The sequence below is a fragment of the Pleurodeles waltl genome, chromosome 9 (assembly GCF_031143425.1).
Source record: "Pleurodeles waltl isolate 20211129_DDA chromosome 9, aPleWal1.hap1.20221129, whole genome shotgun sequence".
Lineage (NCBI taxonomy): Eukaryota > Metazoa > Chordata > Amphibia > Caudata > Salamandridae > Pleurodeles > Pleurodeles waltl.
This window is the reverse complement of record NC_090448.1, coordinates 648776092-648789557: the sequence shown is the minus strand read 5'-3', so window position 1 is coordinate 648789557 and position 13466 is coordinate 648776092. Positions and strand designations below refer to the sequence as shown.

Sequence of the window (13466 nt, the reverse complement as noted above, 5' to 3'; positions counted from 1 at the left end):
AGAAACTCCTTGACAATCGAATCAGAGCTGTTGGGCTAGCTTTTTTTTTAATTTTTTTAAGAAGGCTGAGAAGTGCTAGTTTCATTCTGCTGACATATCTACCACCTCCAAGTTTGGCGAGGGACCCTCACATACCCATCTAATCAGTTCCAAAGCTTTTCTGGAGTTCTTTGATTAGAGAGAAGTTTGATGCACCTCCCATCTTATATGTAGGAGACATGTCTTTTTGAGTCTGACTAGCCTTTCATAATCTTGTCTTAGGCTTTTGAGAGTCTCTTCTCTCAATGGGCTCAAGTACCCTTTTTTTTTTTTGTGTAATCATTAGGTCAATTTGTGCTTCAGGCATTCGTCATTAAACCACTCACTGTAGGTCACCAATGTGTTTGTAGATGTTTTTGATGCATAGTCTAAGAATTGGAGGAGGTAGTTTTAATAGAGCCTCAAAAGTATAAAATGCATCTTTATTGGATGCCACCTTCATTTTTAATATTCCTGGTATTTATATTTTCAGTGCTCGCATTTAAGGACTGCTTGGCTCACTAAGCTTAGGTTTACATCTAAGATTTTTTCGGTTGGGTTCAATTTTCAAATTGGCAGAAGTTTTAGACAAGCAAGATTTAAGCTGTGCAGAAGGAATTTGGCAATTAGTGAGTTGTGGTTGCTTTCGATTCTCTTTCAGTGATCATTTCAGCAGCACGGTAGTACATCTCAAGATTCATACTATCAATTAGACTTGCATGACTGTCAGCCATAGAGGTTTTCTTTGCTGGCAAGTCCGATGCAGTTTGTCAGTTTAGAGTCTGGAAGGTGCACACAGCCTATAATGTGATTACATTTTGACCTTGCTTGTGCTCCTGAAATTATTCGGTACAAACATCTCAATGTCATATAAGGATTCCCTGTTGCATAGCTCGTGCTTCTGCATCATAGGATGTGGTCTAGGATTAAAATTACCAGAGCCCAATATTAAGTTAGTTATGGTTCTCCTTTTTTCTTCTTCTCCGTACTATTAGTTTTGTCTTGTCTTAATTGAGGTTAATTCTAATTCATTTAACAGAGAACTTCTGGTAGTCACTGCCTGGAAGGACGTATACAGTTAAGAAATTGAATAACAGATCGTCTATTTTTAACATTAGATATTATATGCTGTTATTCATTTTGAATAACTAGTCCACCCTTCCCTTGTTCAGCTTGTGCAGGACACATCAGGAAGTACAGCCATCCAGTTTTTTTTTTTCTGTTGTACAGGCTTCTTGGAAACAGTATATATTGAAGGATTTTATAAAGGTAATCTAGTCTTTGTTGTTTAAAAAAAAAAAAAATATATATTATTATTATTGGATTTCGGCAATTTTCTGATTAAGTACTGAAAACAGTACTCAAACTCATTTAAGAATGCTTCCGATTTTTCGATGGCTCAGTCGCTGGCAGCGAGCACCAGTTCTCGTTGGTGGCCTCGGCTGAAGGAGGTACTGTGCTGCATTATATTAGAGTCTAAGGATTATATGTCTATGTTGTTTTGGTGAATGCTGATCTTCAGGGCTATATATATCATCTAAATAATGTGGGGTAGGGCCACATACCTCTCTATAGGCAATTCAAGTTTTGAATGTTTCACATTTCTGTGTTCCCCTTTCACAGTTTTCTAGTATCTTTGGGTAATGGTATTTTTCTGCAGTGATTGATGCAGCCAAGTACTCTAGGGTTTCATGGTGGGTCAAGACTGTTTATGCCAGGTTCTAGTTGGCCCACAGCATCTCAGTGGACACTCCATTTTCGTTCAAGATCAGGTCCAAAACTCCTATAGATAGCACACTAGTTCAATGAGAAGGGTTTCTGGACTGGTAGAGATAATCATTTTTTATTATGTTCAAGATGGCTCCTGGAGCAGTACCTTGCAGTAAAGGGGCTGATGTTCCATCTGGCATTTCAAAGTGTGCCAGGGGCATTATCAGCTTCTGCTGCTCCTCCATATAGTTTGCCAATGTTAAGTTTTGTTCTTTCTAGAAACTATCCTGGTCTAGATCATCACGTTCTCCTTTTCTTCCTAATTGTTAAAGATTTCTACTGATCTGCACTGCTGATTTTTATTTTCCACCAAAAGTGACCCTTTTTGGGCTTTGCAAGTTTCATATGTTCCATTAATTAAGGTTGTCTGCCTTTTGCGTTCCTTGAACGGGAAGCCCAGATTCATTGAAATTTGTTGTGATTTAGTGTAAGCATGATAAACCTGGTATGTTCAGTAACTTCATTGAAAGATGATGATATTGGTGGTGGTGGTAATAAGTTATTTATTTTGCAGGAAGTTGATATTGACCTAGGATGGTTTCCTGGAGATGAACATCTATCCTGACTGTCTGATCAGTCTCCCAAGGTCCAGTTGATGCCCCTTTCATCTAACTGTTTCTTGCCCCAGCCAAGGACGGCCTCTAGTGCAGGCAATTTATTTTGGTTGCTTGAATCAGTCTGATTGGTATGCTTCATCCCTTGTAACTTATATGCCAGTCTGGATGGATTCTATATATGTGGGTGTGCATTGTGCAGAACCTATTGCATAGTAGTGCAGAGATCATGTTCAAAGATTTTTTCGTCTGGATCATATTCAAGGGTTCACCTGGACATTCTTTTTGAGCAACGTGAGGCAGGGGCGGGATTTGCTCATCCACTTCTCTTCTTGCTTTAGTATACAGTTTCTTCCAGGAGTTTCTGTCACTTTTTCATACATTGGAAGCTTGTTAGTGGATATGGCTTGTGCGATCTCTCCTTTGTTTAGGTCGAACCAGTCTGCCATGGTAATCAGGTCAAGTCGGCTTGGGCCGCTTCCTACTATTGAGTCTAAGTTAGGAGGAATGCCATGGTTGTTTTTATGATACTTGTCAGTAGCTGACTTATTGTTAATGATTTTTGTTGGGGTATTATACTCATCTTACAATCTGATAATATTGATAGGGTAACCTCCAGAACTTCTCCCAGCTTAGATTTGCTTATCAGTTGTACGGTTCACTTAAAGTGGTGCATGTTTCAGTAAATCCACCACTGTCTCTTCCATAATTCCCATTCTATGGTCAATGTAAGATTCCAATTATTGCATATCCCCCAATTGGGCTGCTAATGTGCGAGGTCAAAGTACCAGCTATTATGTCCAATGTCCTGCCCATTGTCCTCATTAGTTAGAGGATCAGTTGGGCACCTGGGGCTTCAAGTATCACATGATTTTGTTTGTTCATGTTTAATTCACCTTGCAATAGCGTTCCAATACGTTTTTTCTGGCAGAACATTTTAGGATGCTGTTCAGATCATCAGTAGTAAAGAAAGTTCTATGGAGGTAAATACAGGTGTCCATCAAAGCCTGGTCCTCTTTGCCCCTTATGGAACAACTTATCTCTATTATTGCTGTTATGTAGCCCTCTAGGTTGAGCACCAAGAGAGACTGCATGCATACGTTTTTGTAGCTGCTGGGTCTAGGGCAAGAACAAAAGACTGCATCGGCAGCTGGGTTACTGTGATGTTGTTTCTGCTTGAGTCAGCCTCAGTTAGCTGTGTGAGATTTGGTGAATTAAAGCTGTACCAGGCCTACCAGCTGTTCCTTGGGTTAAGTCTGTACTGATCAGTTCTATAATGTTGCCTTGCTGATGGCCATTTTAAAAATAGTCAGTTATCTTGTTTAGTGATGGTATATCAGGTTGAGGTGGCAAGGGCAGGATCTGGGACACGGGCTGCTCCTTTGATGTGGGACTTCCCTTGTGAACGAGCCAGACCCCAACAATGGCTAAACCAAATTAGTATTGGAAACTAAAGAAATCACTTTTCCATTGTCTGGGCCCATTGATAAGAGGAGGCAGGGATGAGACTCCATCTTTTGCCAGTACTACTTTGGCCAAGGTTGATGCTTTTGATCTTGCAGATCTTATGGTATTTGCGTGCAGGACTGAATCCGATGTGAAGCAGCAAAAGTGTGCTTCACCTATTTACCACAACATGCCTGATATCAGACCGACGTGCATACAAGGCAAAATTAAACCACTGTTGACCCCACCTGACGTCTCGGATAGAATGTATGGCCTACAGGCCTGGTGGAATCACAGTTGTAGCCCTATACAGAATCAACTCAAGTTAGCTTTTGCAGGTTTCCAACCTTTACAAACAAACCTTAAATCGTCCACTTAGGTACTTGTTCATAGTTAAAAGGGAGGTCAAGAAGAAGGATCGGAGGCACCAATGCCCTTTAGAGTCCTGTGTAGTGCACTAACACAGCAGTAATAGACACCCCTGCCTCCGTCTCTGCCAAACCACCAGATTGCTTGTACCAAGATGCACCAGGACGGCTTTCTCACTCACCAACTTAGGCTCGGGATGCTGGCTCCAGTCCTCACCCAGGTAGTCGCCCTACCTCTGATCTGCAGTCTGCTTGCTGCTAGCTGTCAACCAAATCTGGAATAAAACAGTGGTCTGCTGGGTAACCAGCGAGGCATTTGTAGGCTGGCTATGCAAACTAGGCAGGAAGAGAAACTGGTGGTGGCATGCAGGTAAAGCAACCTCCTGTGAATGAGATGAAGGCAAAAGCTCTCCTTCTGCAGTCTGTTTCCTCAAAGCAGAGTAACACAGTGTAGCTTCGTAACTCACTCCTATATATTAAAAGCAGCAACTCTACTAACGATGCACCAATAGACTGATTGGATTAAAACAAAAATTGTAATTGCTGCTTTCTCACCATACTACATATCATTTTGCTCTGGAAACATTATTAATATTTGTCTCAATTATTCTAATTTTGGAGTTTTTGGAGATAAGCTGAAAGTCTGTATTCAGGACATGCTAAATATTTATACATTGGACAGACTAAAAATTGGCAGCAATCATTCCATGAAGAGCAAACAGTAGTACAGAACTGAACTTTGGACAATAGTGGCAGAAAGGGGAGTTGAAAAAAAAAACCTGCATATATCCTTTTGCCTATGTTTTCAAACTGCAATGATCTTTCTTCTCACCCTCTTCTCTTGCATACAAAAAGCAATAAATAGTCTCCAATCATCAGTTTGTTCAGTGAATATGGACAGTGTCTCAAATGTACAGGTCAATCAAATTGAGACATCTGCATTTGAAAGCATACAAAGTTTAAGATAGGAATTCAAAGCAGCATACTGAAGATAGCCACACAGTTCTAGGCACAAAAGGCGTGGGGATGAATTTAATCCACAAAAAGCTTTGCTGAGGATGCAACATGAATACTATAAGGTATGCGAGTGCACATCAGTTCAGACAAGGTGGTTCTCAGTGCTGCTTAAAAGCATTCTTCCTACTTCTTTCTCACTTGACCTTGCAAACCTATAAGCCTTAAGAAGTGACCAAGAGGCTACTCTGCTTTTTTTTTTTTTTTTTAACTACTGTTTGAAAAATTAAAAAATTTGAAAATTACCGACCGGGAGGAGGTGTTATGACCTGCTGCAGCTCCGCCCTGCTGCGTTAGTGTAGTGCGTTTGACAGAAGCAGGAGGCTTCACCAGGACTCCTCCGGCAGCTAAGGAAGCTGCGGCTGCTGCAGCTTCTTCATCACTACCTCCGTAGCTAGTGATGAAGGTGATTTTCTCCTCTCTGCCTGGGGTTGGTGAATGGGAACGTGTTCTGGATTCAGAGCTGGATTCTGACTGGGACCTAGCCAGGAAGAAAACAAAACTAAGTCAAGATTTTCTAAGATCTTAGTGATATTTTACCAAAAGTTCATTTTGATTAGGTTAACAGAGATTTACACAAGAGCATAAGCTGCAAGGAAGCCAATATGTCACTCAGAGCATTTTTAATTAATCACAGGCTTTTTTGTTTGCCTGACGACTATGAACTCTACCTCAGGACTGACAAGCATTTTGTAGACAGAATAGACATAAACATGCCACCTTGAGAAATCCTTGAGAAATACTTGCTTATGACCTGTTTTGCAAGGTACCACTTGTAATGTTAGCTTCTTTCTTGCCTCCAATTAAGGGCATTACATTGTGGTTGTGTCTTTCTGGATTTTGATTACAAACTATTAGCACACTATAAATACTGACCTCTAAATACATATTATTCAAAATTAATCAAACTTGGCGTTAACAATTCATAGTAAAATTGTGTTTTTGCATTAAAAAAAGTTTGTATTCATATTTTTATTATCTGGATTGGATGCTGCATTAAAAAGCAAAAAAAAGTTTTAATGTAACTGTCGATTATCAAAAAGAATGGGTTGTGGCCAGTAAATGCCTACAAAAACATGTTACCAGGATAGGAAAATTTTACTTACCATGTGTTGTGGCATGTAGTGCTGTAGATTCACATGATGTGCATCCTCCTGCCATCTAGTGTTGGGTTTGGAAATGTGCAATTTTTTTTAATTTTTTTTTAAAGAAGTCTTTCAAGTCACGCAGTATAGTGCCTCGACCCATTACTGGTAATGCCCATGGACATCAGCTCCATTGCTAATATTGTTTTTTCTGCCCAAAGGGCGATTATGTAGATTGGGAATAGAGACACAGCAAAGATGACCGTAGGAAAGAATGGTAAAGGAAAAAAAAATGTCTAATATCGAAGGGCCTCTGGGGAGGAGAGTAGTTGCATGTGAATCATGCACTACATGCCGTAAACAGATGCTTACAGGGTAACATTTTCGGTATGTCGCATGCGTAGCTATATATTCACATACTGTGCATTGACAGTAAAGCAGCCCTCCCTTAATGAGTTGGCTAGCCTTTCGGACGTTGCAGAGGACTGGAAAAGTGTTCCTAAAAAAGCCTGGCAAACTCTAGCTTGCTGGCGGGCTAAAACATCCACACAGTAATGTTTAATAAAAGTGCTGGGAGAAGGCCAATTAGCTGCTTTACAGAAGTCAACTATAGGAATATTACCTAAGCTAGCCATAGTAACTCATTTTCTACTGCCTGAGTGGGGTCTGTGAGGGATTTGCAAAGGTTGTTTTGCTTTGACATAACAGGTTTGTATACATATGACCATTCAATGTGCTATTCCTTCTTTGACCAGAGCATGACCAAGGTTTGGGGAAATAAACAAAGAACCGTTTTGTGTTTCAGGAGAGATTAGTCCTGTCACTAATTCATAAGCACTCTGACATCTAAAGTAAGAACAGCTCATTCTGCCATTGACTGTGAATGTGAGCAGAAGACTGCCAGTTTTGTACTTTGATTAAGATGGGAACTAGATAATATTTTAGGAAGGAAGGAATGGTTTCTTACCTGTAATCCCAGTTCTCTTTTAGGGTAATCTCCATTGAAGGCATAAACAGTAAATAGTTTCCCCCATGTGCAGGAAACCCAGAGCATTTTTCCATAGCATATCTCCATAAGTGTGGATGTTTTCTTTCCCTAAGAAGGCCTGCAGAACCACTTAAGAGGAAAAACAATATGTAGCAAGGGAAAGTGAATAATGGAAATGATGTTTAGATCTTGTGCGTGATGCAGACGTTACTTACCTTCGGTAAGAAAATATCTGGTAGAGACCTATTCTAGTTGTACTGCTGTTAAAAACTAGGCTGTAGAAGAGATGTATTGTACCGTGGGTGTGCACTAGGCATTGCTATTCCATTGAGCTCAGCTCAGCCAATCGTCTAGGTAAGGGAAGACGTGGATGCTGCTCCTTCTAATGTGAGCGGCCTTCACGGCAAGATACTTTGTAAACGCCCAGGGAGGTGGGGGTCACTTTGAAGGGCAGCACTTTGAACTGATAATGCTGACCACTTACCACAAACCAGAGGAACCAGCGATAAGCATGGTGAAAGGGGATGTGGAAGTAGGTGTCCGTCAGGTCGAGGGTGGTCAGATCACCTTGCTGTAGTAGAAGAATGACATACTGGTGTGCCACCATGTAGAAGTGTTCTGCCAGAATGTACTTGTAGAGGGCCCAGAGGTCGAGAATGGGTTTTAGTGTCCCATCCTTTTTTGGAATAAGGAATAACGAGAAGAATACTCCCTTCCCACAGTGTTGTGGCAGCACAGGTTCTATAGACCCTTTGCTGAGTAGTGCATGCCATATCCTCTTGCAGCAAATGCTGATGTTCCCGGAAGTGTGTGCGTGTGTGTGTGTGTGTGTGTGTGTGTGTGTGTGCAGGGCGAGTGATGTTTGGGGGCAGTGGTGTAAGGGAGTCACTGTTTGGGCTGTGCAGCCCTTTTAGGGGCTGTGCCCTTGCCCTTGACTCTGCCACTGAAATCTTTATATCCTTCCCTGTAGTAACCCCCGAGAGGGTGTTCGCTTCTGTTGTTGCCAGTGAAAGGAAGGGGATGACCCGGGTCATGGTTTTAGTCCCTCTACGATATTGTGTATGGTTAAAGGAACCATGGGCACATGGGGTCTGTAAGGCACACAGACGTTTGCTGTCTCAGTACCCTGCTTTATTTTTTCCAGCATCTGGTCCACATGCAGGCAGAACAGTTGCTCACCATCAAAAGGCAAGCTGACCAGTGCTGCTGTACTTCTGTTTTAAAACCAGAAACATGCAGCCAGGCATTTCTGCAAAGAAGGATACCTGTAGGTTTTGAGGCCAAGAGTTGTGCGTGCGTTGGCTCAGACTTGGCAAGTCGTGCAGACCATGGCCTTTTGGCAGGAGAGGACCAAAGGCCTCATAACTGGACTGCGAGCCCCATGCTCCACTCCCTTGAGAACTATGATTGGCTTTCAAGTGGTGTTGAGCGGTGAGAGGTTGGTACTCACTTCAGAGTTCTTCGGAAGCGCACACTGTGCAGGTGGAGGCTCATACATTTCTACATCGGAACCAGAGTTCTTGATCGGTGGTGCGCCATGGACACCGAAGCGATGCAACAGAACCAACAGTATCTGAGAGTTTTCTTGTTCGTGAAGGCAAGGCATGCCAAGGAGGCCTCCTGATTGTCTAGAGACGGTCAGAGGATACATACCTGATGGATGTCTGCCCTCAGGTACTTTGCTTGGCATTTTGGGCAGTATCTTAATGGAGTCCTTTCCATTATGTGTGCAATCTCTGCTGCTGAGGAATGGACAGAGCCAGGTGCAGGGCATCAAAGTTGTTTGACCATGGAACTGAAGCAAAGACAACCCAATGCTCGGATCTGATGCTGAGATTTATGTTTTTTTTCATCTGACGAGTACGAAAGGAACCGGCGCTCAAAGGAACATGGCTAAACCACTGCGGAGAAAAAAAAAAAGTCTAACAATGGAGTTGATACCCATGCACATTACCAGTAATGGGTAGAGTCGTTATACCTAGTTACTCAAGCCTTCTTCGAAGAAAAACAACTTGCACAGGTCCGAACTCAACACTAGATGACAGGAGAAAGTACAGCACGTGTAGCTAGAAATACACATACCACAAATAGGGGTTGTGTCAAAGGTAATTTATAAAATAACTTTCTGGAGACATCTTGAAATGGAGGGACTCACCGTTTGTAGGGATCATACGTTGGACTATCTCTTCTGGCATAACTGTTGACAAATAAAAACATTAGATAAAGGCTTCCCAGCATGATCATTATGCATTCTATAACTCAAGAATCGATGGCTTTCAAACCCCCAAGAAACCCCCAGGAAGAAAGGCTACAACTCCATTCCACACAGTTGAAGGTCAGGACGCTGGCTCCAATTAACAAGGCTAGAGAATAATGACAGTAAAAGGAAATTCATAAATAAAATAAGACATTTTATGTTTAAAATGAAAACAGAGGTGCTCTCTTTCTTTTGTTCCTGATATTGTCGCCTTCAGTTCCTGAACATAGTCTGCTTAGTGGGAAACCTATGCGGTCAGCAGCAGGGGCAGTATTAGAACATGGCACAAAGTAAACAAAAAACTCCAGGGAGTCAGATCAAAGAAAAACCTATAGGAAAGTAACAATGAGAAATTAATTAAATAAAACAAGTATTTGAGGAGACAAAAAGTGTAACGAAGAAATCAATTACTTAACTTCAGGTCTTCAGTGTTGGTATCTTTCAAATATACAAATGTGAGAATCATTCCCAGTCATCTTTCTGGGAATCCCCGGTAAAATTAAATAGCAGTACACAGTATTAAAATGGCCATAGGCCTCAATACCACTGCTTGTTTAGTAGGACATCACACTAATTTGTAACAACCTGAACTTCAGATACTGAGGTGAAGTGCTAAGCTCTCCTACTACCCCTAGAGGTCACCACAGTTCAGATTTCATTGCAAAAGTGTGACAAGTGCACATCATAGCTGTGAACCTCTGATCGGGGAGGATCGTCTGAGAATATATGAAAGATACCAACACTGGATAACTGGTTTTACAGGTAAGTAGTTAACTTTTCCAGAAGTAGATGTTTCATATAGTCACAGGCTTTAATAGATATAGCAATTTTTACCTAACATTTGAATAGTGCGGGAAGCAGGCTCATCTTATTGAAACAGATGGCATAGAACTGGTAGTCCCAGTTTTGAGTCGCTGCTGCAATCCCCTTTCTGGCAGTAATGCTTGGTGAAGGTATTTCTGCTTTTCCACATGTTTTCACGCTAAATGTCTTTTAGAAATACTTCAGCATACAGTGAAGATGATGTTGCCATGCTTCTGATGAAGAGTACCCTCCCCCAACCATGAAGTGGATGATTTACCTTGGTGTGACAGAAGGTGAAGCAGACAAACCACTAACGTGTGATGCCTTGATTGGACATCGGGCCGTCACTTCCTAGATGGTTGAATTAGGTAAATTGATCTGAAGTGAGCAAGTCCTTCGTTTTGTCCATTTAGAACCTGACACACCTGTGGACATCCAGTGAGCGCAAAAATCTCTCTGCTGAAGTGGATGGATCAGGGAACAAAAAGGTTTATTTAAGTGAAAGTCTGAAGGGACTTTTAGCAAAATCATGGGTTGGTGAGTAAAATCACCTTGCCTCTGGAAAAGCAAAAGGTATGGCTCCTTTATATCAGATGCTTGCATTTCTCCAACTCTCCTTGCTGAGGTAAAGCAAGCATTAGGCCACAACCTGATGCAGTAATACCAGCATTTCTTGCTCTCCGGGGTGGCAAATAGGTCCATGTTTGGTTGGCCCCACTTTTGAAAGATTTATTCTGCTTGGTCCTGGGGGTGTTTTCATTCATGGTAATCTGAAAAGCCATGACCGGCTGCAACAATCTGGCCAATTTGGCATCCTGGAAGATTTTCTACTGCAATGCCCACCTCATGGATGATGGCTCAGTCCCACAGCATCTGTACCTCTTCCGATAGAGAAAGGGAGCTCTTTACTCCATGCTTCGTTGTAGGAGGCTGGATCCGTTTATGGTGTACACCTATGGCATGGCCCCTACACTGAGTCCAGGCATGCCTTAGTGAAAGTGAATAGGTGTCCAGAGAGCGAAAGCTCTCTAGGAGTAGCTGAGGTGAGCATCTATAGCTTGTCTAGGAGGAATGTAAAGCACTTACAATACCACAGTAGCCAGACAATAACTTAGTCACAAGAAAGAACCAAACAATTGCTGCAAAAATAAAGGATACTTTATCACAGCACTAGTACTGCACTGATATTGGTATGTCTTCCTTTGGAGCTATTACATGCAATAACCAGCAAAAATAGAATAGAATAGAAATAGGGCCCTAGGGGAGGACCAAACTACATTAAAAAAAAATTGGAAAGTAAGACAGTGAGTTCAGCCAAGGTAAGCGTATTGGTTATCAAGGGGCTAGGGCAGTTAGGAAAACCGGAGTAAATACAGTAGTTGACCCCAGAAACCAAATGTAAGTCAGTTCCCCACCAATTTGTCTCGTAGGCTAACAGAGTGTAGTGATTGTAGTTTGGTGAATTCAGCACCCTTCCCAGCGGCCCCTAGGAACCCAACAGACAAGAGGATGGATAGCGAGTGCCTCTACCCCAGGATACCCAGAAGACAGGGGTATCTACACCAGGGATCCAGATACAGAGGGAGAAGGGACTCTCTCTGAAAACTGTGGATGCCTCAGATTGTCCAGCTGGTACTGCAACCAGGCCCGTCGAACCCAAGGACGAATTCCAGACTTGGCGGACCTGCAAAGGAAGAGGGCAGCCAAGGAGGTGCCCAGGCGGCAATATCCACACTCCTGAAGATGAAGTTCCTGCAAGTCGGTGCAAGAAGAAGTCCAACTGTGGGGTCCAGGAGTCGAAGATCTCAGGAGTCCTCTACGAGCTATCCATCGACAATCACTGGATTGCAGGAGAGTCAGCAACCAGTTAGGTCACCAACTAGCACTGGTAAGTGCCAATAGGAGCGGAAGAGAAGTTTGCAAAGTTGTGGAGACCAGCAAGGTTCAGGAGACTCTACACAGGGGTGGGGGGGGGGGGGGGGAGAAGAGGGAGTCAGAGCTGGCCCTCAACACACAGGAAGGCCAACAGAAGTCGATGGAGCCCCCACAATTGACCCACAGGTGAGAGAGAGTCACAAGAGGCCTTACCACCCCAGCAAAGTCCCACGTCGCAGGAGCTGCAGGTCAGGAGCTAATCTTCGGTTTGCAGAGTGCTGGGGGTTCTTGGAGGCAGAAGATCTCCCGGAGGAAGAGTCAACAAGCCTGGGCAAATGCAACAGTTGCAGTGCACAGGGGTTCCAGTCCAGTGGCAAGAGTCACTGTAAGGAAATGCCTCCTTGGCATGGTTGCCCCCTGACTTTTTGCCTTTGCTGATGCTATGTTTACAATTGAAAGTGTGCTGAGGCCTGCTAACCAGGCCCCAGCACCAGTGTTCTTTCCCTAACCTGTACTTTTGTATCCACAATTGGCAGACCCTGGCATCCAGATAAGTCCCTTGTAACTGGTACTTCTAGTACCAAGGGCCCTGATGCCAAGGAAGGTCTCTAAGGGCTGCAGCATGTCTTATGCCACCCTGGAGACCTCTCACTCAGCACAGACACACTGCTTGCCAGCTTGTGTGTGCTAGTGAGGACAAAACGAGTAAGTCGACATGGCACTCCCCTCAGGGTGCCATGCCAGCCTCTCACTGCCTATGCAGTATAGGTAAGACACCCCTCTAGCAGGCCTTACAGCCCTAAGGCAGGGTGCACTATACCATAGGTGAGGGTACCAGTGCATGAGCATGGTACCCCTACAGTGTCTAAACAAAACCTTAGACATTGTAAGTGCAGGGTAGCCATAAGAGTATATGGTCTGGGAGTTTGTCAAACACGAACTCCACAGCACCATAATGGCTACACTGAAAACTGGGAAGTTTGGTATCAAACTTCTCAGCACAATAAATGCACACTGATGCCAGTGTACATTTTATTGTAAAATACACCCCAGAGGGCACCTTAGAGGTGCCCCCTGAAACTTAACCGACTATCTGTGTAGGCTGACTAGTTTTAGCAGCCTGCCACAAACCGAGACATGTTGCTGGCCCCATGGGGAGAGTGCCTTTGTCACTCTGAGGCCAGTAACAAAGCCTGCACTGGGTGGAGATGCTAACACCTCCCACAGGCAGGAATTGTCACACCTGGCGGTGAGCCTCAAAGGCTCACCTCCTTTGTGCCAACCCCG

General features: G+C 43.2%; 1 protein-coding gene across 3 annotated transcripts in view; it reads right to left on the bottom strand.

The window, feature by feature from the left end:
• The window catches only part of CLASRP (CLK4 associating serine/arginine rich protein), a 664783-nt gene that overhangs the window by 322906 nt on the left and 328411 nt on the right, over positions 1–13466 (bottom strand). For all 3 annotated transcript variants that reach the window (XM_069207696.1, XM_069207697.1, XM_069207699.1), the window contains 2 exons: positions 9399–9440; positions 5421–5651 (listed from right to left, as the gene is read on the bottom strand). In XM_069207696.1, the coding sequence (XP_069063797.1) occupies positions 5421–5651; positions 9399–9440 (273 nt within the window). The remainder of the gene's footprint in view (positions 1–5420; positions 5652–9398; positions 9441–13466) is intronic.